Genomic DNA, 24,340 nt, shown 5'->3' with positions numbered 1-24,340 from the left:
CTACTCTTTTATGACCTCCTTTCAAAATTACTAATGTGATCTGGCTTTGGAGTTATATTTTAGTGTGTGTGTGTGTGTGTATGTGTGTGTGTGTGTGTGTATGTGTGTGTGTGTGCTCGATGGTAAAATCCGCCAAAAAAACAACTGTAGGAACTGCTAGATATATTTATTGATTTTGACCTAGGGCGGCGGGAGGGGATTAAACCGAGGGAGGGGGATTCTTGGGGGTGGGAAGTGGTTGATTCTCGGTGGCCGGACGTACGACCAGAGCCGGATCCGTACTTGTGGTTTTTTTGGAAGCGCTACAACTGCGGGGAAGGAGTATTTGGAAACCGTGCCAGTTTCAATATGGCGGGCTAAGGTGGCTTTTAAAAACTGAAAATAAAGGTTTTGAAGTGGGAAAAAATCCAAATGGAGTTGCCATCCCTTAGTTTCGACTTTCTTTGGCTACTCCAGGAGCTGCTTTAGCGAATTAAGTGGGAAAAGGGAGAAGAAATGAGGTGTCCTAGTTTTTTCCGTAGTTAGGGTCTGCTTCTCTAGTACAATGCTAGAGGGGAAAGAGGGCTGGCCCGGACTAGGGCATCCAAGCACAACTGCTGTGTGTGCCTTTGGATCAATGTGCATACCTGTGTGTGTGCAGTTGGGTGGGGGTGCCAGAGATATCCACCCCGAATGTGTGTGTGCGTCTTGGAACCAGACCCTGCCTTGATTTGACGTGACAAACTGCTGACACGTGGTACAAAATACATGAGGACAGAGGGAATGATTTATTTCGGCTTTTTATGAGTCTCTCTCTCTCTCTCTCTCTCTCTCTCTCTCTCTCTCTCTCTCTCTCTCTCTCTCTCTCATCCTGTGCGGTAAAGCCCCGGAGTAGGTGGAGCGAAGAGGTGCTTATTAAAAGGCTTAATTGTCCAGGATATTGGGTGCAATCGGGCTGCAGACGCCGGTGGGGTTTTGCGCGTGCAAGCATAGGGCGCTTTTCACTTAGCGGTGACTCCTGCTATCCTTCGCACCGCTGTGGAGTGGGAGGTGCGGGGCCCGGGCGTCGCGAGAGTGAAAGTGGAGGGGAAGAAAGGCGGGGGCGCGCGAACCTCTGCCAAAAAGCTTGTAGGGTCCAGGTGAGCAGCTGCTTTTGGAGTTGCGCTCTAGGGAAGGTGGGGGATGGGGACAGCGTTCTCGGAAGAAAGTGTCCTTTGGCCCCTGTGGTGCTCCTAGAAGGCTCAGTCCAATAGGGGCATCCTCCCAGCAGGCGGGCGGGGCTGTCTTTTGGGGGGTTTTAGTGGGCGTCGACTTGCGCGGGAAAGGCCGGCATCCCGGGCCGCGGAGGGCCTGGGAATGCAGTTTGGGGGCAAACCCAGAGCCTATAAGGGGAGCCCCTGGGAAAGCAAGCAAACCTGAGCTCGCTTAGCTAGGAACAGCGGTCCCCAACAGGGGTCGCCAGTGGCCAGGACGCAGCCGCCAAGCGGAGGTAGCGCGGCGGTGCCAGCTAGAGGAACCCGGGGGACTGGGGGCTTGCGGCGCCGCGCATGGTTTTTGGGGCCCGGCGAGAGCAGGTCCAGGGGACCTCCTGTGGGCCGGTGACCCTGATGACACATCTGCGAAGTGCATTGAGACGTTTTTAAGTCATAGTTTTTAAATTATAGTGTTGTCCAGGATTGTAGTTAACTCAGTAACGTGGTCTCTGGGCATTTGCAGGGGCCTTAAAGGGGAAATCGATGGGGTCACCTCGTTCTAATCACTTAAGAGTGACGCTGTCGGAGAGGACTGTCCCTCGCGGTGTCCCGTGGGTGGAGGGGGGAAGCATCATTAGGATTGGAGACCCCGCGGCAGATTTTCCCTCCCACCTGGACGGCGAGGCTGAGCGATTGGCGACACACTGGCCGAGACACCTTCCGCTCCCTGGGGCTGGGCGCGCGCGCGTCCCCGGCGCTTCCAGCCTGCGTTGCCTGTGCGTCCTCTAGGGGACAGCTCTCCCGTGGGCTTCGCTTAAGTGGAAACCTGCCTAAAATGGCTCTGTGCTAGTAAACTGCAGTTTCAGTCGGGAACCCTCCCCTCCTCCTGACGTCGCCACTGACAAGCGCACAATTCCCTCCAACGCCTCGAAACCCGCGATTTTGCACCGAGCTGTGCGGTGGAAGCGAATGTACAACCGATTACAAAGAACATTCCACGGCATTCTCGTAGGGCCCAAGTTTCCCTTTCTTGTGGGGAGAAGCGGGAAGAATTCTGCCGGCCTCCGCCCTGGAACCGAGGGCGGGGAAGAGGACTCGGGGCGCTCCAGCGGCCGGGGGGCCGGGGACCTTTACGCGTAAAAAACCGAGGGAGGTGCCCTGGGGACGTGGAGGGTGGCCGTGCGGTGAGATCGCCACTCCCAGGGGTGCCTGCCCTTGATGGCATTTGTGTGTGTGTGTGTGTGTGTGTGTGTGTGTGTGGTGGGATGAGGTGGGGGTGGCCGCGGTAGTGCGGAGACGACGCCGGGAAGCCTGGGAGACTGTTCCCAAACTTCTGGAGACCTGCTTGCAGTTTCGCTTTCAGAATTTCGGAATCTTTGGGTTTCTAGAGTTGGGTGGGATTCCGGGAAGGTCAGGGCGCCAGGGGCTGGCCTTGCGGATGCTCGTTCCCCTTTGGGTGCAGTAATCAGACATCTCACCCACCCGGGCGTCCCCTGCTTTGCTCCCCTGGACCTCGCGGACGCGTTTCAGGGTCTGGGTCTCCCCGCCCCGCGCACCACCCGCAGCTGCAGAGACCGCGGTTTCTGCACTGTGTTTTCGGCTCCAGCGGCGCAGCCGCGGCGGATCCGAGCCCACTGGTGGGAAACAGCTTTCGACAAGGGGAGACCGAGCCTGAATCCGGGTCCATCGCCGCTGCCCTCCACTTTCTCGCACCTCTCCACCCTTGCACAGTAGCCAAGGGACCTAGGAAACCGATTGGCGTGTCTACACCAAGCAAATGGATCCAGGTTTCACCAGGTCGGAGAAAACGTGAAAACAGGCTTAAATTCTGCCCCATTTCTTGGGGAGGCAGTTGGGGGTGAGGGGGCGGAGCTTGAGAGCGAGTTAAGAGGCGGAGGGCAGAGTTCTTGGTTGTCAGAAGGCATTGTTGGTGAGGCTCTCCTTTGAGATTAGGAGATCTGCTGCTTTCTCCCTGCTAAGCATTAAATTTGTACACACTCTGCTTCCTCCCTTCCAGAAATCTCAGATCTTTATCTTAGCTCACTGCTGGGACCAAGCTGCCTGCCTGAAGAGGGGGTGGGAGGGGGCGGGGGAGGGGACGACACACCCACGCACACCAGAAATCTCTCAGTCTCCAACCAAAGTGTTTACTGTGCACAAAAACCCTTCCTGGGCCAGTGTAAACTACTGCCCAGTGACGGGGCGATTCAGCAGCCCTTCCCTTAGAGAAGAGTGCCGTCTGCCACCCTGCTCTTAAGTGTATTTTAGAAGTGCCAGGTGAAACCTGCTGGGGTGAGAACTATATCCCATTTCCCATTAGGATGCCATAATGTTGATCCTCAAAACAGGCCATCCCACTGGGATTCATATATGAATTTCAATAATTATGGGAGTCATTTGTAAGAGAGCTTTTCCTCTTCATGTTTCCTTGCAGAAATTATGGATTAATATTTTTTTTTAAAACAAACCTTGTTAGGTATAAACAACCAGCTTCTTGATTCTTAACTAAAAAAAAAACCCGCCAGAATAAGTTCCTGAAGAAAGTGGAAAGCCTTAGTGATTCTCTTCTCTGTTCTCTTATATCATGAGACCTTCCTTTGCTGCCCTGGTAGTATTGAACATTGGCCAAATCCCTTTTCTGCCCACTCTAGCAGAGGTGGCATTTTTCACCGTTCTCTTCATGCCAGTGCCCCCACAGGAGTTGCCCAATCTGAGTGGAAATACTGGGTGATGGGAACATTGCTCAGAACAGTAAAGTGAATGAAAGCTCCACTTAATTGATACAGTGCTTTTGGGATTTCAGAAGCCAGGGCAATGAAAATGCAGACTCTGCAGGGCCTATATACGTAAGACTAAAAGTTTGGTCAGGGTATCAAAGTTCTTTTAAAAGTTATTTGAACACAAAATAGTCTATTGTGTGATTTGAAGTACCTCCAGTTCTAGTATTCTAGGTTTGGACATTTCTCTCTTAGTATTTCACTGTTTGGAACTTTTGGAGTTTTTATAACAGAGTTACGGTCATAAGAACTTGTAAGAAGTTCTTGTAGCAAAATGAAATTAAGATCTGAACTCAAGATACATGTTTTTCTTCTTCTAACAGTTCTTACATCTTTATTGCCCTGGTATCAACTTAGTTTCCTCCTCTACCTATAAGAAAAACAAATAGGGAAATTATACTTGTCACAACAAACCAGAAAAGTCCATCTGTGCATTCAGTGTGGTGCTCAGGATCTAACAGCTGTTTTTGCAAGGAAGAGCCCTGACAGGGATATCACACATAACCCCAGGAATGGCCTGGACTCGGTTAGGTCAGCGTGCGTGTCTTTGAATACAAGCCATAAAGAATTCCTGATTGAGTTTGCTCTAATAATTCCTAGGGCTGGAAAGGACCATGGCAAACAGCTCTCTGTATCCCCGCAGCCCAGACAGGGTGAGTGAGTGGACCTCATTCCCTAGTATTTGTAGGATGGATGGATGGCTGCAGCCTCCTGGTAACCCAGTGAGTGAGAGAATCCAATCAGACCTATTCCTGCTCTTTATTCACAGTTGGGCTACTTGGCAGTATTTCCTCTCAGTAAGAAGAAAAGTGTCCTGGGATAGTTCATAAGAAAAATGATCTTGTTGGCTAAAATAAGTGTTGGCTGTGTTGAAGTCAGTGTAAAGAAGATATTTATGGACAGGACTGTGTGTTGAAAATAAGAGAAGATACTCAATCTAGAGCTTGCAGTACAACAAAGAATGTTACATGATTCATGTAAAGTTACCAAATAAAATTCTGAAGGATTGGTTTTTGCTTGATCACTTTAGCAGTGTTCTGATTAGAAATGTCATCATCATACTCCCCAGCTGGTTCGCCTGTAGTGAATTTTAAAACATTTCACCATACATTGAGAGTTAGGGTCCTTTGTGTTGTTGATAAGATGACATTCACTGATCAAAAAGTTTTACTTTCTTGTCACTTAGGTTTCCATCCTTGTGATAAGGTAGATGTCTTTCACACATTAAAGAAAGAATCCATTGTGCTTTTCAGTTTCATTCTTTTTTGATTTTCTTAAAAACAAACAATCAAAAGACACGTTTGGGTAGATACAGTGCTTGTGAAAGCATTTGGTGAACTCTGCAAAGTAGAATAAATGATGTCAGCAGTTGTGACTACAGAGAGGGGTTTGCAGCTGGTGGGACACGGGAAGATGGAACAGACTTTTATCCTGGGCTTTTGTTTTCCTCTTGAAGTTTTATTGGCTAAGAAAAGGTATCTTATAAAAAGTTACTGAAGTGTACCTTCTCTACATTCTCCTAAGTTTTGCAAATTGCTGTTGTTTTCCATTTCAGTCAAAACTGAAGTATGAATGGCATCATTTTAAAGTATAACACAAGAGTCTGAAATTCTAAGTGCAAGTTCCTACAAAGTTTCATTGTAACTTACGTAGGTGCTCATTTAAAAACTGGACCTTTGGGTCTGTAGGTCTAGGGGTTAACGAAGAAAGGATTGAGGAATTACTCAGATTTGGAATTACGTTTTTACTCCACGTAATATGAGAAATAAAAATAATTACTATTTAAACATCTACTGTTTGCCAGCAACTCTTACTGCGTTGAATTTCATCTACTCGATAAGAGTGCTATCACCAACCCTATTTTACAGATGAGGAGAATGAGGCTTTAGAGCCTGATTAAGTCCTAGTGTTATATGGTCTCGAAACTGACTACCAACAAGTGGTTATTCACGATGTGTGAGACACTGCCTGATTTTTAAGTGCATCCCTATTTTTATAGGTGAGGGCTCTGATTTTTATTGATAAGGAGACTGAGTCTTTGGAGAGGTTATACAGTATCATGCAAATAGGAGTTTTCTTGTATTTGACTTGCAGGGAAGTAAAACTAGAGCGTTGTGTTTTTGTGTTTAGCTCAGGTGGTGATGGGAAAGTTTAAATGAAGCTTAAATCGCTGTTTTTAAGTGTGGAAGTGAAAATACTCGGTGTTCCTGGGTTGGGATAGAAAGTTGTTCACGGTCATGCGAATTGACCATTGAAGATTTGGAAAGTGTTGAATTTCTGAAATTTCATCTTGATTAAAAAGTAATTGATTTTCATAGAAATTAGTTTCCTTTTCCCCCCTCCTCTGCAAGATGCTACCACACGAATGTAGGTGCGAGTAAGTTTTAAAAATTCTCAAGTTGTGAAGAAGTGGAGAGTGGAACCCAAAAAGACACTATGGAAAGCCATGGAGGAGAGCTAGAATGTTCCCTTCTAAATAGTGTTGGCCACTGATGAGCGTAGATTTTTAGACTCACCCTAAGATTTTGGTCTTCTATTAGATGGAAGGAGAACTATTAGATGGGTGGTGAACACACAACGTGATATATAGATGTTGTATTACAGAATTGTACACTTGAAACCTATGTAACAATTGTCACCCTAAAAACTTAATTAAAAAAAGAGATTATTTCCTTTTCTTGTAGAAAACGGAAGATTGACCACCCAGAGTCACCCTTTGTGGGAGGCGTAGCTAAGCACTGTCTGTCTCGGGCTCATCGGCTGGTTGTAGACTCTTCCCCTCGTGAGGCTTGCAGCTGGCAAGTCCGATCTTTATATGAGCAGAAATTAATTTTACTTCCTTTAAAGAACAAGAGAAAAAGTCAGGTTTTGCCAACTCGAAGTATAAAAATCTGAATTTTTATAGAAACTGGCTGTGGCATTGTTTTAGAAGGTGCGGTAAATATGGGGTAGATGACCTGTAGTCTGATGGCTAGAGTGAACCAGTGGCTCAGAGCTTTCCATGTGACCTGGGCAAAGTCACTTGCCTTTCTTCTTCAACCTTCCAGTTTCGGTTTTTCCTGTGACGAACGGCAGGATAGAATTCTTGCTGGGTACAAATGTCTCTTACAAACCTGTTTTAAAAGGGAAAAGACAGGTTTGCTTTTACAGTGTTGTGACAAACAACACGATTAGAGAAGGAAAATCTCCGACTTTTATGAGGCACATGCCGAACAGTTGCAAAGGAAGCATTTGTGCTTGTAGGCTTGTTTCCTTTTTCCCACCGCCATGTTGGAAAGGATGTTTAGGGGGGTTTTAAAAAAATGTTGCATATGCAACTGGAGTCATCTGCTCTGCGTACTAAGCAAAAACACTCCCCGGGCGTGCGACAGAAAAGGGGACCTGTCATTTCGTAGAAATGATGCCACTTGGTGCATGGCATAGGTTAGAGTTCCTCAATTAAAAAAGGTTCGTCAGAGACTGTCCTCAACAGCCTTCCAATTGGTGCTCTGTCTGAAAGAGACCCATTGCTTCTCAGACATTGCAGGGAGCTTGTTCCATAGAATGAGTGGAGATGGGGACAGAAGATGGCAAGGAGACGGAGGGAAAAGCATCCTGCCAAGACTTCGGTTGGATGACCGAGGTGTTGGCACTCACTTCTGTGGGGAGGAAACTGGATTTTAGGGTGCATTCCTCACGCTGCGCACGTTGTCTTCGTTCATCTTTGCAACGCTCAGCCTTCATTTTATAGTTGGCCCAATTAAGGGGCTTTTAAAGACCTGAGTGTGCAAAAAGATATGTGTGCTTGAGAGACTTGGCGCCCAGGTATTTGGAGTGTGTGTGTGTGTGTGTGTGTGTGTGTGATTTTTCAGCTATTTAGGCGATGGCAGGTGAGATTCTGCAAGAATTGGTGCTTTATTCAGCCGTTTCCAAGGATAGAGCTTTCCCAGCTGAGTTGGGGACAGGGAGGTGGCCATAAGTCAGGCCCAGAGTGTTCTGGGAAGCATTAACGTCCGGGTGCTAATTAAACAGAAGAGGAAGCTTTGCCAGAAAGCAGCGGGTGAAGCCTCCTAGCCTCACTGACAGTTTCCGTGATGCCTCACGCCCTGGCGTAGCCAGTCTCTGCCAAGTGTGCTTCCTTGATTTTAGAGAAGGAGATAGCAACAGGTGGATGGCATCATTTTAATAAAAGCCGATGGTTGTGGAGCAACGTCTGTGTTTCTTAGCTTGCCTGTCCCCTGGTCCGTGCACTCTAGCACTGTTCCTGAAAGACAGCCACCTCTGGAATCAAACATGCAAACGTGGTTGGCCGTGGTGATGCTCTGTTTGGAGGCAAGAGAACGCTCTGGGGGAGTAACAGAGTATTTGGGACCCGGGAGTTTTGGCCCTCATCATTCATCGTCTTTACAACTAACTTAAACCTGCTTTTTTCCTGGAAAGTGCAGGACACCCTCTTCTCCTCAGCCGGCTGCTGTGAATTCCACTGACTCCCGCCCTTTATCAGATGAAGTCTTTGAATGGCAGCCAGGCATGTGGGGCCTAACTCACCTCTTTCCTGAAAGCTTTTGGGATCCAGTTCAGGCTGTGGTGAACATTTCTTTTTTGAGTGTCTCTTCCATTCAAGTAGATGCTGGGTTATCCTCTCTTACATCCACACTGAGTTTTAACAAGGAAGGCCAGCGAAAACTCAGATTCCCAGCAATGTTTGAGTGGGAGGTATGGCTTCCAGAACAGGCCCTGTGGTTTGCAGCTGAGGACAGGCAGATGCTTGTGGTGGTTGAAAGGCCAAGAGCACATTTTGTAGGTGATAATTAGAGTGTGAAGACGGGCCTCCTGCGTTCCCCCCCACCCCCCATTGATTACATGTCCCATGTTTGGTACTAACCAGAGTAGAGTGTTCTTATTGACTTTGCATAATGATAGCACTAGAGTAAACCACCTTCATGCAGTTAAATGATATAATTTATCAAATTTGATTTATACTCAATTTTGCAGATGTACTACTGCTTAAAGCAAACACCTGAAAGGCTCTTTAGTTGTTTATGAACCCTCAACCAGACTGCAAAGCCCAGTAGGCTGGAGTTACTCTTCGGTTGTTCCTTCAGCGATGGGCTCACGGAATTGGCAGTTTTCATCATAGATACTTTGGTTGATGGCATGAGGAGATGCTTTTGAACTGTGTGACATCTCTCAAGCATCACTGTTGTGCGTCTGTTTGGCTTGAAATAATCCATTCGGATCCATTACGAAAATGTGGCATGATTACTAGGCATTACCGATGCATGTCTAGTTCACAGAATGATCCTTTGTCAAGTTTCTTTATGAATTCTCATGACTGTATATAGGACACAGGCAGGTTTACCAAAAATGATTTTACTTGCACAAGTATATAATGTGAGACACAAATCTCCTGTTGGATAGGAGATTACTTAGCTTTGTTATAAACTCAGATTGATGCCCTAATTCGTTCCTCATGGTATCGGTAGGTGACCGGGAATCAGTCATGTTTGGGGTTTGTCCAAGACATCAGGACCAAATGGGGTGATGTCTGTGCTAATTCTGAAAGCCATGCTTCTTTATAAGGCTCCGTGACCAAGCTCTTCTGTGCCAAGGGTTTCCTATCAGTCGTCTGCTAACCTAAGGGTGGTGTTTACCTTTGTTGCTTGGGAGTAAATTTCTGGTACAAGAAAGCCAGTAAATTTAGTTGGGTAATTCAAGGCTTCATCCTCCTCTGCAGTAAATCAGTGGTTAATAATACATAACTGATTTGTAGGTAAATAGTAAATATACAAATGAACTTCCAGGATGGTGACTGCTAGTCTACACTTGGATTGCACCCTCTCTTCTCTTGAGCACGTCACATGGAAAGCTCTTATTTTTCTCATGGCCATTTTGAATGACTGATTTAGCTCACCTTCTCCTCTCAAGTAATACATGCCATTTGATTGGGAGGTTAAGAGGTGACAGTTAAAATGGTGAATTAGAAGACACAGTAGGTTATTGTGGGAAGAGTAGGCTGCCGCCAGCCCTGGTATTTACTCCTTGACTACCTATTATCCCCAACATATCTTATTTCTCAGTATTGAGGTATGAACCTGATTGTAAAAAATTAGCATTTTTTACTCTGGGGCAGCAATTTGTGTCAGATTTCAATCTATTTAGAGTGAAAACCAAGGAAGCCCAGTTGAAAAATGGCCCGTAAATTGCTGTCCTAATCAGGGTAAATCAAGCTGTGAGTATATGGGGGATGGCAAAATTCCATGAGCCTCTGCCCGAAAGAATCAATTCCTAGAATCAGGCAGGGCCTGTCTCTTAGACAGGCTGGGAGTTGGTTGGTAAGAGTGGGGAGGAGATGGGCTTAGTCAGGCTTTATTAGCAGTGATCTGGCTGACAGGGCGAATAGAAATAGAAGGAAGCTCTCCTGGATAATAGCGCTTGGCACTTAGCACTGCTTTTCATCTTCAAAGTCATTTACAAATATGGTTCTTGCAGATACTCTTGTGATCCCAGGCTGTCATTTGCATGTTGCTTCTTACGAAGATGGAAGCAGTCATTTTTGAGAGATCAGGTTTTGGTAAGAAATTTGGTTGTGCATCCTTCAGAATCCTCTGAGATTTTCCATTTTGATTGAAATATTGTGAAATGGCTTAGCTTAGGTGTTCTGTGCTCACTTTGAAATTCCTGGGCTGTGAAATGAGGCAGTTTCCACTGTGATTTAGACAGGCTGGATTTCCAGGGGCAGCAAGAGCACGAGTGGAATTCCATAAGCTGCTTAGAATACTCCTTCACATTTCATCTGCCATTGGGGAATACCCCGTTTTCTGAATCATGTAAATAAAAAATCCTAATTAAAAAACCCAAACAACTGCAAGCCTTTTCCCATTTCAGAGTAGCAAAACTGCGAGTTTGTTGAACTCCTTTAAGGCAGATCAGTTTGAAAGATCTGGATAATTGGGAAACTTGAAAAATAGATGCAACATTTCCTTTATCACTATTAAACAATACAGCTTACAAGATTGTGAACCCTTCTGAATAGTAAGAATTCGGGAGCTTGCCTTTCAGTAGTAGAGGGAGACAGGAATGACTTCTAATGCTAAGGTAGCTTTGTTATATACAGTTTTACTTTTTGTCTGAGTTTGGATGATTTCAAACTCTGGTTGCACAATGAGAGTTTAACATGTACCACGTCTAATACAACAAAATCAAGGTGAAAAGATATTAGCACTGGCTTCAGGAGGGAAGAGAATTTATGGACTCATAACTAGAAATCTGGAGCTGGAGCTGGACACATCTTTTTTGCTTTGGATTTAAGAGGGAGATCTTCTCTCTTAGCGTCTACACTTGGCTAATCTCAGGGAAGAAAGTGACTGTGTCTATTTAGGATGCTCAATTCTGAACCAGTGATGGTAGGCAGATACCCCCGGCCCTTACATATTAGAATGTGGGAGAATCCTTTTCTGTGTAACATGACAACCCTAGAGCAAAGATTTAAAGATGTGCACGTTGGGGTTTCCTCTTGGGTTGACCCAGCAGGTCTCTATACAGTGATCCCCCATAGCCTACACCCCTGTGCTCAGAGATGCCTGCCAGTCAGCCTTCTAATTCCCCACTTTTAAATATGAGAAACCCCGAAGTATTACCAGACTTCTGAGGAAGGCAGCTAATATAAAAAGTAGAGACCAAAACTATAAATAGAGAACAATTTTCTTATGAGGGAGATAAGAAAAATATAAAAAACACACACAATAGTCGGCAGGACATAATAGAAGATTGTGCATCCATGTAACAAGAATAGGATAGGATGGAAAAGGGAATATTATGAGAATTAGTAAGAGATTTTTTTTTTAATTAAAAAATTTTTTTCAATTACAGTTGACATTCAATTATAGTTGACATTAATTTCAGATGTACAGCCTCGTAGTTAGACATAACATATGAAGTGATCCTCTGATTAAGTCTTGTATCCATCTGGCACCATATATAATTATTAAAATAGTATTGACTATATTCTCTATACTGTACTGTACATCCCTGTGACTGTTTTGTAACTGCCAATTTATAATTCTTAATCCCTTCACCTTTTTCACCCAGCCTCCGAAGCCCCCTCCCATCTGGCAACCATCAGTTCTCTGTATCTATGAGTTTGTTTCCGTATTGTTTGTTCATTTATTTTGTTTTTAGATCCCACATATAAGTGACATCATATGGTATTTGTCTTTTTCTGTCTGACTTATTTCACTTAGTGTAATACCCTCTAGGTCCATACATATTCTTGCAAGTGGTAAGATTTCATTCTTTTTCTTATGGCGGAGTAATATTCCATTGTATCAGTGTGCCACATCTTTATGCAATCATCTATCGATGTAGACTTAAGTTTCTTTTGTACGTTGGCTATTGTAAATAATGGTGTCAATATTTGCTTTATATATTTAGGTGCTCCTATGTTGGGTGCATAAATGTTTACAAGGATTATATTCTGTTGTTGGATTGATCCCTTTATCATTGTAAAATGTCCGTCTTTGTCCATAGCTAGAGCATTTGTTTTAAAGTCTTTTTGTCTGATATAAGTATTGCTACACCAGCTTTTTGTTTGTTTGTTTCCACTTGTATGAAATATTGTTTCCCATCCCTTTACTTTCAGTCTGTGTGTGTCTTTGGAACTGAAAGCATATGTATAGGTCTTGTTTTCTTGTCCATTCAGCCATCCTGTGTTTTTTGATTGGAGCATTTAATCCATTAACATTTAAAGTAATTGTTAATAGGTATGTAGTTATTGTCATTTTATTATTCCTATTTTTGATCTTTTTTTTTCTTCTTCTTAAAGAAGCCCCTTTAACATTTCTTGTAATATGGTTTGGTGGTGATGAACTCCTTTAGCTTTTTCTTGTCTGGGAAGCTCTTTATTTCTCCTTCGATTCTAAATGATAATATTGCTGGTAGAGTAATCTTGGTTGTAGGTCCTTGTTTTTCATCACTTTGAAAATTTCGTGCCTGTCTCTTCTTGCCTGCAAACTTTCTGTTGAGAAATCAATTGACAGTCTTAGGGAGCAGGTAACTAACTGCTTTTCTCTTGCTGCTTTTAAGATTTTCTCTTTGTCTATAACCTTGGGTATTTTAATTATGATGTGTCTTGGTGTGGGCCTCTGGATTCATCTTGTTTGGGACTTTCTCTGCTTTCTGGATTTGAATGTTCATTTCCTTTTCCAGGATAGGGAAGTTTTCAGTCATTATTTCTTCAAACAGGTTCTCTCTTCAAACAGAGAGCAAATCCCTTGCTCTCTCTATTCTCCGTCCAGTACTCCTATGGTGCGAATATTGGTACCCTTAGCGTTGCCCCAGGAGCCCCTTAAACTATGCTCATTTTTTTTTTTTTTTTTTTTTTTGGATTTTGTTTTTCCTTTTCGCTGTTCTGATTGGTGTTTTCTGCTACTTTATCTTGCAAATCATTGATTCAGTCCTCTGCTTCATTTAATCTGCTATTGATTCCATCAAATGTATTCTTTATTTCAGTTATTGTGTGTTTATTTTCTGACTGGCTCTCTCTCTTTGTGTAAGTTCTCGCTGAGTTCATCTATTCTTCCCCTAAGTTCATCTAGCATCCTTATAACCAGTGTTTTGAACTTTGTATATGGTGGATTGCTTGCGTCTGTTTCGTTTAGTTCTTTTTCTGGAATTTTGTCCTGTTCTTTCATTTGGGACATGTTTCTTTGTCTCCTCATTTTGGCTGCCTCCCTATGTTTGTTTCTATCTGTGTATTAGATAGAGCTTGGTAGGGTGGCCTTATGTGGTTGGTTTCTTGTGGGGCCCAGTGGTGCAGTCTCTGGTCACCTGAGCCAGGTGCTCCAGAGATGTTCTTTGTGTGAGTTGTATGTGGCCTCCTGTTGTTAAGCCTTGATTGCTGTTGGCACATCTGTGGGTTGACCCTATGGCTGATTGGCTGTGAGGCCTGGCCATGACTACAGTGGAGGAGCTGTGATGCAGAAACTGACCACACTGAGCTACATTTGTTTTAGCAGGGCTCTGGTGCCTGCCGAGTCTATCCTTTGGGTGTGTTGTTTGTGGAGTTAATTGGTTGGTGCTCTGGTGTGAGCTGAAGCTGGCCACCAGGTATGTTGGTTCTGGAGCCTCTTGGGAGAGGCTCTGATACAGACCCAGGTCAGACGCCGCCTTTGCCTGGCCCGGGGTCACCAGGTAGGAGCTACAAAGTGATCTGTGGTTGGCAGCTGCTTGTGCTGAGTTTAGAGGCACCTGGGAGACATTATGCTGCAAACTGAGGCCAGCTGGCACTTGTGCTGGGTTCTGGGCCATTTAGAAAGAGGTACAGGGCATGCCAAGGCCAGCTGCTGCTTGTTTGGAGCTTGTGAACCTTTGAGAGATGTTAGAAAAGTCCACAGTGTAGGTGAGGTTGGTCGCTTGTGTGGAACAGCTGCTGAAAGAGGATCCGGCTGGTGGTGTGTTGGGTGCGGCAGTGTTTCAGGGAATCACCAGGGTGGGGAGAGTGGTGTTAGCCAGGTTGATGGAGACTCGACTGAGGGGGTGGGGGAGAGCTCAACAAAGGAACAGTGGCACTTGGCAGCACTTCTGTCTGGGAGAGAGCTGCCCCTTCAGCCCTTACCCTGACATCAGACAGTTCAGTTCTTCCATGTATGTCCCTGGTGCTTTTTTGAAGTGCTTCTCTGGAGCTTAGGGCAAGTGTTTGCGAGCGAGTGAGTGTGTGCATGGGCCCTTTAAGAGGACGCCTGGGATTCCAGCAGCCCTGTTTCACCAGGACTAAGTTCCTGCCGATTTTCACAGCCAGCTGTTGTAGGGGCTCCTCTTCCTGGCACTTGGGAACCTGATGTGGGGCTGGGACCCCTTAATTCTCAGGGGGGCCTTTGCAGCCAAGATGTAGCTCCTGATTCTTAACCACCACATGTGGGTGTGGGACCAGCCTGTTCCACATCTCTGCCCCTCCTGGCAGTCTTGACATGGTTTCTTCTTTATCTCCTTAGTTGTAGGAGTTCCGTTCATCTAGTCTTCTGGTGGTTTTCAAGGGTGGTGGTTCTATAATTTACTTGTAATTTTGATGTGGTCATGGGAGGAAGCAAGCACAGCATTCATCTACTCTGCCATATTGACCAGAAGTCCCTAGAAAGAGCTTTTTGAAATTAAATTATAAAAGTTCATAAAAGTTAGAAGAGGCAGTTGAAAAAATAGCCTAGATGGAGATTAAAAAAATAAAATGGTAGAAAGTAAAAGGGAAAAAGGAGGAGATTATGGAGGCCCAGCATCTGAATAAATATTAGAATGAGACAGGGAAAACGGAGATGAGGAGATTAGCAATAATTCGAGAAAAAATCCTAGAACTGAAGAACAGTTTTCAATGTTGGGAGAATTTCAGTCTTGAAAGAAGTCGCTAGGGTCCCCAAGCCACAGGCAGATCGCTACTTGACACATCTTTGTGACGTTTCAGAATATCACAGAATATCAAAAGATCCAATAATGAGGATGGTATCAGACTTCTCAACACTGGAAGCCAGAAGACACTGGAGGGAAACCCTCAAAATTCTGAAAGAGGATGTTTGTCCAACTTAGAATTTTTTTTTTTTTACTTACCAAAACTATTGGTTAAAATGTGTGAGTAGCTTAAAGACATTTTTAACCATACAAGGCCTCACACGTTTTGTACCTAAAACCTCTCTTAGGAACCTATTGGAGAATGTGCTCCATCAAAAAGGAGGGAGAAAGCTGAGATCTAAGAAAGCATGGGACACAGAAAAGGGGACATCTTGCAAAGAAAGGTGAAGCGAGATCTCAGGATAGCATCTGTGTACCAGGCACAGAATGTAGTTAGTCTAAATTAGAGCAGAGGAGAAAGCCCTGGTAGAAACTGCTTCAAGATGACACTAATAAAATACCTACATATCTCACTTTATCTAGAGGAGATTTAGACAGATTTTGATGGGAAAGTTGGATTTGAATGGGTTCTACTAAGTATGTAGAAGACTAAGGATGTGAAAAAAATGAGACCATCAGTAACTCCAGAAGTTGTGTAGGAAAAGGGAAAAGTAATCATAGAATGCCGCATGGTTCCACTGTGACGTCTTTATAGAGCCCTGACCCTGCAGTCGTATCTATTAGGAGGATAAGGGTGTGTGTGTGTGAAGGAAGAGAGAGAGAGAGAGAGAGAGAGAGAGAGAGAGAGAGAGAGAGAGAGAGAGAGAGAGATCAACCTCCTCTCTCCACATTTAAATGATTTTGCAGAAATATTGTGTTTTCTAGTATACCTATGATAGGTACTTTTAAATAAAGAACGACTTTTATCTTTCTAAGCAACCCAGACCAAAATCTCTTTTTCACAAAGCAGTAGTTCTCAGAGTATAGTCGCTGGAGCAGCTTCAAGCACCACCTGGGAACTTGTTAGAAATACAAATAATTAGGCATCACCTCAGACCTACTGAACTGGAGATTCTGGAGGTGGGGCCCAGCAGACTGAGTGTTGACAAGTCCTCCAGATGATTCTGCTGTACCTTAAAGCTTGAGAACCACTGAAAGAGTTGATGATGTTATAGGAAATGGTGACCCCTTCACTTCTTTAGAGGTTAGGCTCAGCCTGGATTCTCCACAGCGAAGGGGACCTCTTTCCTTTCCCTACAGGCATCATCCTCCAGGTTTAGGCACCTTGGTGAGCATTGGTTGTGAACTGTGATTTTTTTTTTTTTTAAGAAACCAAAGACAGTGTTTGGCATTATTGATACAGTCTTTGGATAAAAACCTAGAGCAAAAGGTAGTCTTTTGGATAAAAATTGGGTTCAATAATATCAATCTAAACATAGAAATTACAAGCTTATTAAAAAGGAGCACAGACAGCCCTTCTAGGGTGTATTTGTGGGATTTGGAATTGGCTGTGTATCAGGGACCCCAAGTTAGATGGTATATGAGGTCTGACAATTAAGTTTGCGAACTTGTTGCAATGATGTTGCTAGCCTTTTCTGATACCAGAGCGATTATTCATTATGAATTTGTACCAACTGGACAAACACTTAACCAAATTGAGTATTTGGAAGTGCTGAACAGGCTGCATGAAAAAGTTAGATGACCTGAACTTTTCGCCAACAATTCATGGCTCTTGCATTACGACAATGCATCAGCTCACACAGCACTGTCTGTGAGGGAGTTTTGAGCCAGTAAACAAATAACTATTGGAACACCCTCCCTTACTCACCTGATCTGGCCCCCAATGACTTCTTTTTTTTACCCAAAGATAAAGGAAATATTTAAAGGAAGACATTTTGATGACATTCAGGACATCCTGGGTAATACGACGACAGCTCTGATGGCCATTCCAGAAAACGAGTTCCAAAATTGCTTTGAAAGGTGGACTAGGCGCTGGCATCAGTACATAGCTTCCCAAGGGGAGTCCTTCGAAGGTGACCGTAGTGATATTCAGCTTGAGGTATGTAGCACTTTTTCTAGGATGAGTTCGTGAACTTAATTGTCAGACCTCGTACAAGATAGAAGCTAATTTCTCTCTGAGGTAGTAGTCTGTAGCTGACTGTAGAACCAAGCGCTCTTCTCTTTTGTTTCAGTATTCGTGGGGTACTCTGTCTGATCCAGGGGGCTCTGGGGGTGAATGCAAAGGCATGTCCCTTCCACTAAAGGGTGTGACCTTGTAGTTGAGCATATTCATTCCACAAGACCCCCACCCCCACCCCCCCGCCAGGTCATAGTGGTGCAACCACATCGAACTACAAGGACAGCCGAGCAGTGTTTATTTTGGTTAGCCGTTTACTCCTCAATGTAGACAAAGAGAAATGGGATATCGGGGGTGGGAGAAGGACATTTAACAGTCCCTGATGCACAGTCACTTCTACGTCTGGGTACTTTCAGATACGTTTTGTCCACTGTAGAATGCCTGATGATGGTCACGTCCTAAGGGACTGGGTTCCCAGCCATGCAAAGTATTGTCATCCCTTCATCAGCCTACCTTAATCATGACCCCAGGTTTCTTGAGTGCTGAGCTAAGAGGGATGTGTGAACAGTACTCAGAGTTCAACTTCCATGGACTTTTCTTATAATTAAAGTTGGTGCCCTGAAACGTAGCCTTGTATGAGTAGGAATTTAATATACACTAATCCCAGTACAGGACTGGATCATTAACTACGGGAGGGGAAGATCGGCTCAGAGCTGCACCTTGCATGATATTCGAGCACCAGTTGCTCATGTGTTAAATGTAAACCGTGAAACCCCAGAGAAGTTAGACTTCCGGTGTCTTAGGGCGGGGGAAGTCGTGTTAGGAAGACAATTTTTAGAAGAAATAAAGTGAATCGATAGATTTGGCCAAGTTAAAAAAATAAAACAACTCACATTTCATGTATCGAAAGGAACCACTAAAGGGCAAATTGGGGAAAATGTTTGCAGTTGTTTTGTGAGATAAAATATGCAGAGCTCTTAAAAATTACACAAAATACCCACAGAAGTAAAAGGTGGGAAGGATGTGAACAGAGGTGTCCCGTGAGGATTGTGGATTGCCATGGTGGGACACTACTTTTTGAATACCAAGTTGAAAAAGGTGAAAGGAAACATTATTTGTTGGGGTTGGACAGATTCTGTCACCCACTGCCGGTCACAGTGTAAGGGAGAACAGCAGGCCGGATAGCGTTTTAGAGGTATGTGTCGTGAGGCTTGTAAAAGTCCTGCATTCAGCCCCATACTCATTAACTCTAAGATTCTACACGAAGGAAACCTCTGAAATATAATAGGATTTATGGTTGATCGTCACGGCACCGTTTATGATGGTGAAAAATAAAAAGCAACTAAATGGTCAGCCGTAAGGGAATGGTAAATAAATTACCTTATTTGTATTATAACAAAAATTATGCCATCTTTCTTTTTTCAACAGGAGAAAAACATTTAATCCTTTAACGAAATGCAAAATAAAATACCCACGTTGCACACCATAAATTTCTTTGGTTCAGTAATCACACCACTATTTTTACCTTCCAGTGGCTATACACGTCATCCCTGCAGAGTGAATAAAGAGTGTCCCCTTTCATACTGAAGAAGCCATGCCAAAACCATCACACACCCCACTACTCAGTGACACTGTTGGCAACTTAGGCAGAATAGAGCTGTGGGGTAGGAAAAGGGGGACAGGTTGGTGTGAAAAGAAAAGGAGACTCCACATGCCAACTGAACAAGTTAGTGGGGGAGGGGCTCTTTGCAGGGTCACTAGGGAACAACTCACACCCCTGTACATGCTTATGAGGTTCAGTCCCTTGGTACCATCACGTATAAGTACAGACAGTCCAGTTGCCCTGAGCATTCCCAGGAAAAACAGAAAAAAAAGAATACAGAGGAGCAGAGGAGAGAAAGGATGGCAGCAACAGGCAGGATACCAGAGTCTCTAATCTGGACCCTTAGTTCTCCAGATGGGCATGCAGCCATTTCCAGTCATGTTTTCAAAGAATTTGAATGACTTGGGGAAATGCTTTCTATGTCATGTTAAGTGAAAAATGAATGAAAATTCTAAATTCGATATGAACTAAAAAAAAAAAAAAAATCCACAGAGAAGCTATCAGGAGGAGATACTATAAACATAAAAGTGATTTTCCCTGGGTGTTAGAAATACTAGTAGTTTAAATTTGTTCCTTTATAAGTTTATTCGTTAAGTGTTCTACAGAGTGTGTGTATACCTTTTTATGGAAAAAAATAAACATTATTGAAAAAGTGATACTGTGACGCGTGATTTGCCAAAATAAATTTTGCTGTCACCTGGGACAGTGTCTTGTCACTTGTCCTGACACAGAATTACGTGAGGTTTAACTGTGCCACTCATTCGGGTGGCTTTCCTTTTGGTATTTGTATTGTTACCCTTGAGTTCTATTTAAAATGATTGATTTGGTGCATTTAAATCAATGTCTTATTTTACAGTCTCCCGGTTACCTTTTTATAGTGTCTGGCTAGAGGCACATGGGGAAAATTGAATCATTGAGGAGTCATAAAAATTTTGGCAAACTTTTTTCCTCTTTAGTATTGTCAGATAATCCATTGATACTTCACAGGAATAACATTCATGGAGTTTTTTGTTTTTTTTTCCTTTAACAGAAAAATATTTTGCCAGCTTACAATTTTTGAGGTGGAATGATTTTCTTGAATTTATAGATGAATGAAAAAAGGAAATAATCTTAATATGACGCACATAATTTAGCTTCTAAGCTTGCTTCTTCTTTGAAATTGTAGTCATACAAAAAGGCAGCGCTTTCAGTAAAAACCTACTACATTAGGAAGTTTGCTGTGAAAGATTTATGGAATTTGATGGGGAAACTGAAGGCTCCTTTTGAAGTTTCTGAGGTTTAAAAATTCCTATGTTCTTTTTACCTAGCTTGCTATTATTAAATTAAAACTTTTTAAGAGAGCCAAGAATTGATGGTTATTTAGGATGTGGTCCAAATATCATATACTCTGGCTTACCTACACAGTGGTCTAGTCGCTGTGCTAATGTGGCAGCCATGAGCCATGTATGGCTTTGGCATGAAAATTAATTAAAATTAAAATTGAGATCCTCGTTCACACTAGCTGCATTCCAAGTACTCAGTAGCCATGTGTGGCTGTGGCTAGTGGTTACCAAATTGGACCGTGTAGGTCTAGAAAGTTCTATTGGACCTTGCTGGTCTAGAGGTAATTCAAAGTAGGAAATACACTTCTAGTAATTTCTAATTAGTTTTAGAATATCTAATGAGTGTTCTTCCTTACCCATTTCCTTCCTAACAAATTTTTATCTAGCCTGAGCTAAAATGGGTATCTTCTTTGTATAACCTGCAAATGATAAGAGGTGGGTGCTTATTGTATTTGGTTCAGATCAACATAATCTGAATGCAGAAAATACGCAATTCATACTAAAAAACCCTGGTAGAGTCATAGAATTGTAGATTTGAAAAGGGCCATTGATTGCATCTAATCAAGCCTTCTTGTTTACCTGATGAGAAGAAGTTTGAGGAATCGAGATATTAAATAATTTGCATAGGTCACACAGCTAGTGGCCTTGTTGTTCCTTCCTCTCCAAGTTCATGGTTCTTGTCACTGGGCCAAGACCACTTTAAGAAGTTCCAGCACTATAATTCTGTTGTTCAACAACTTTAGAGACAAGAGGAACCAATTATAGTACAATTAAGTTGGTATAAGATCACAAAGTATATTGTACAAAACAGGAAGTGACCCTTTAAAACCCCTGTCTCCCGAGCCTTCTTTTCATGTCTTTGGGAAAAAATGCTGCTTTCATGAATAGACACTTTTACCTTCAGGCTTGAAGTTACATATATTTTAAGAATCAGAGGAAATACGTTTCCTTTTAAAAATAGCCGTTTTTTAGGGGTGGTCATGATTAGGGTGTTGTAGTTAGGAAAAGGATTTGCCTTTTAAAATCCTGTTTTTATTTTGCAAAGTTGTGGATCAGTTGTTGCCGGTCAGCGACAATTTTGCCTACCCCTGAATTCCGTCAAAAGTAAATTTCTGTGAAATGGTTTGTCATTCTCTTATTTAATATACTCCCCCCTAGAATTACTTATTTTCTGCATAGGTTCTGCTTAGGTTCCATTAGTGGCTGAGAGCTTGCTGTGGCAAGTGAAGTAATTTATTCTAGGAACCTGAGTACATGCTGTGAAAAGATTGCGTTTTGTTAATATTGGGAGATTCTTGGGTTGTTTGTACCATGTTCTGTGGAGTGTACCTTTCAAATACGGAACGGCCTTGTTTCCTTCTTTTCTCCTCTACTGTCTTAGTTCAGACCTTCATTGGCATGTTGTTTTTAGCCTCTGGTTCCATTCGGTCTTGCCCCTGTCTGCCCATCTGTCTGGCAGAGTCATTTTTCTAGAACAAAGCTGATCATTTCACTTCCTGGAATGAAATCCTGCGGTGTCTGCTCCTGCCTGCAGAGGGAAACACAGGTCAGGTCCTTGTTTGGGCAAACCATTCATTCTCCTCTCATCCGGGTTCAGCCTGTCTCCCTACTTGACCCTCAAGTCTTTGTTCAAATACCACTTTTTCAGGTCTTCCCCGGCCATCATCTAGGTGGTCATTCCCCTCTGCCTCGCTCACCTGTATCTTCTCTCCATCTTTACTATAGTTTCTCTGACAGCACATGTCACCTTCTAACCTACCATATGATTTACTAATCTTTGGATTTATTGACATGTTTCCCGATTAGGATGTAATCTCTATTATGGCAGTCTGTGGTGTTTTCTTTGCTTCGAGTATTCCACCTCCTGTCTTTTTTTCTTTAGTCGCGTGTCCTTCTCTCCTTCAAGTTCTTGGCAGTTCCTGGATTCCTCAGTGGAGAGCTGTGGGGAAGGCACAGAACATGCTGCCCTCTTCCTCTTTCTTTGCCCAGGCTGTCTTGTAGCCCCTGGAGACAGTGGCGTTGTACCCGTCTCAGTGATGGAGTGAAGTGTAAAGTCACAATCACACTTCCTGCCATTGTGGACACGGTGTGGGTGTACACTTTGTGACATTCCGGTGCTGCATCTGAGCATTCTCTCAGTGGATGCTTGTGGATTGTTGGGTATTTGTTTCGATGGCCACACTTACTCCCCAACAAGTACTTTCTCTTCAGATTGCATCAGCGATGGCTCCTTAACTACCAGTGGCAGTAGAGATAAACTGGTGCGTGCTGCTACTACCCACTGTGAAATCCAGGCATAGGGGGCAAGAGCTTGCAGTCGCCCTGGCAGCCCCTCCCTCTGCTGTGTATAGCCCCATGGGGAGGAAATCTCTAGAAACATGGCTGCTCACAAATTCCTGTCATGTCCCAATAGGAATGGGGAAGGAGTGCTTTTAGGAGAGTGCACTTCTGCCCATTTTCATGTGGGCTGTTTTGGCAACCTGAAGTCCAGGTGGTAAAATTAGCCAGCCTCAATTTTATAATGGCGGTTTGCCAGCGTCCTCTATTTTAAATGGTTTTAGAACCCATCTGTCCATTAAATGGGTTCCTTTACTTGGTGGGGTTTCCAATGAAACTTTCAGAAACTAAACTCATCAAATGATTCACTAGTGATACAACTTCTTTTTTTTTCTTTTTGAGTTACTAAAAAATACCCCCAAACCCTCAGTTTCTATTTAGGCCTAAGTATTCCTTTAATTTCGACAAAACTTCAAAATATATTTCAGGAAAATAAATGGAAGAGCACCAAAATGTATGTGTGTGTGAGTGTGTGTGTGTGTGTGTGTGTGTGTGAAGAAGGGCATAGTATTCTTAAAAGATACTTTACCAGTATGTGGCAAAATATGCTACCTATATAGCTATCGATGTACTGTTCTTTTTCTTCATCTGTCTTTGTCCTTTTGCTGATTTAAACTTTTATCTACATGTGAAATAAAAGCAAACACTGAATGAATTAAAGATTGAAAAATCCCACATACGGCTGTGTCTTAACCACCAGAGCTGTGAGTGGCTGACACTTAGTAATGACTGCGCCTGGGTATTTCATGGGCTAGGACATAAATGAACTAGACTGTAGGATTCTGTGAGAACTGACAATAATTTTTAACCTGTTATGAGTCATGTCAGAATGCAAAGGTGGAATAGCCATGCTATTACAGGAAAAGTCAAAATGGTCAGAAAGCACATTATTTGCAAACATCGATATTTCAACTGTTTTTGGTACCGATTGCTTGGGACACACCAGACATCTTCCCTACCTGTGTGTGGGAATGCTGAAGCTCAGATGTGCTAGCTGCTTCGCAGCATCGAGTGAGAGAGGTGGAAACAGACGAGTGGTGGAATGTTTTGCCAACGTTACCAGTGTAGATTGGGCATTGAAACATAGATTCTATTTGTTGATGAAAAAATGTGTCCATCTCAGTGGTGATAGTGACCTGTAGAAAACTGATGGTTTTGCTCATCTGTGACCTTTGTTGTTGACCTTCAGTAGACTTGTTCTTTTCAGTCTTGATTTCTGATATTTTCTGTTGTCATTACATTGCGCTCTGCACATTATAATGAAGTGGTAGTAACCCTGATAGGATGCTGTTCTTTTTGGAGAGTTTAAAAACAAGTGAATATAATTAAAGTGCTTGAATGTTTTTCTTTGTTGGTTGCCCCTAGGTAATTCTTCCTGCAGGATGAATTAAGAGAAGAAGATCCTTATACCTTAGGAATGGAGAGCAGTTTGTCAGTTTCCAATATGCAAGACCCTTCGTCTTCTCCCTTGGAGACACATCAGAGCTCAGCTAATGGCACTGGAGAGCTTGATTCAGGTACCATTTTGTTTTTTAGACCCATTTGGCCTTGTGATATCCTGACCCATATCTTCCTGAAAATGTTCAGGAAACAGTAGGGCATCGCTTCTAGAGCTTGCATACTGCCTGTGTCCTAGGATTTGCTATCCTATTTATAAGCATATAGCAGCTTGAAAGTTATGCAAAGTTTGGTTCAAA

General features: G+C 43.3%; 1 protein-coding gene across 3 annotated transcripts in view; it reads left to right on the top strand.

The window, feature by feature from the left end:
- SFMBT2 (Scm like with four mbt domains 2) overlaps nt 1–24,340 on the top strand; it is a 200,199-nt gene that overhangs the window by 1,327 nt on the left and 174,532 nt on the right. For 2 of the 3 annotated variants that reach the window (XM_019738252.3, XM_019738251.3), the window contains exon 2: nt 24,009–24,160. In XM_019738252.3, coding sequence (XP_019593811.2) covers nt 24,061–24,160 — 100 coding nt within the window. In that variant the 5' untranslated portion in view covers nt 24,009–24,060. Of the gene's footprint in view, nt 1–2,836; nt 2,970–24,008; nt 24,161–24,340 lie in introns of those variants that run through there. The other variant, XM_019738253.3, reaches the window with a different exon arrangement.

This window comes from Rhinolophus sinicus, chromosome 1 (assembly GCF_057876585.1).
Source record: "Rhinolophus sinicus isolate RSI-liver-muscle chromosome 1, RSI-T2T, whole genome shotgun sequence".
Classification (NCBI taxonomy): domain Eukaryota; kingdom Metazoa; phylum Chordata; class Mammalia; order Chiroptera; family Rhinolophidae; genus Rhinolophus; species Rhinolophus sinicus.
Note: the sequence above shows the minus strand (reverse complement) of the source record. Positions and strands in the feature narration are given on the sequence as shown.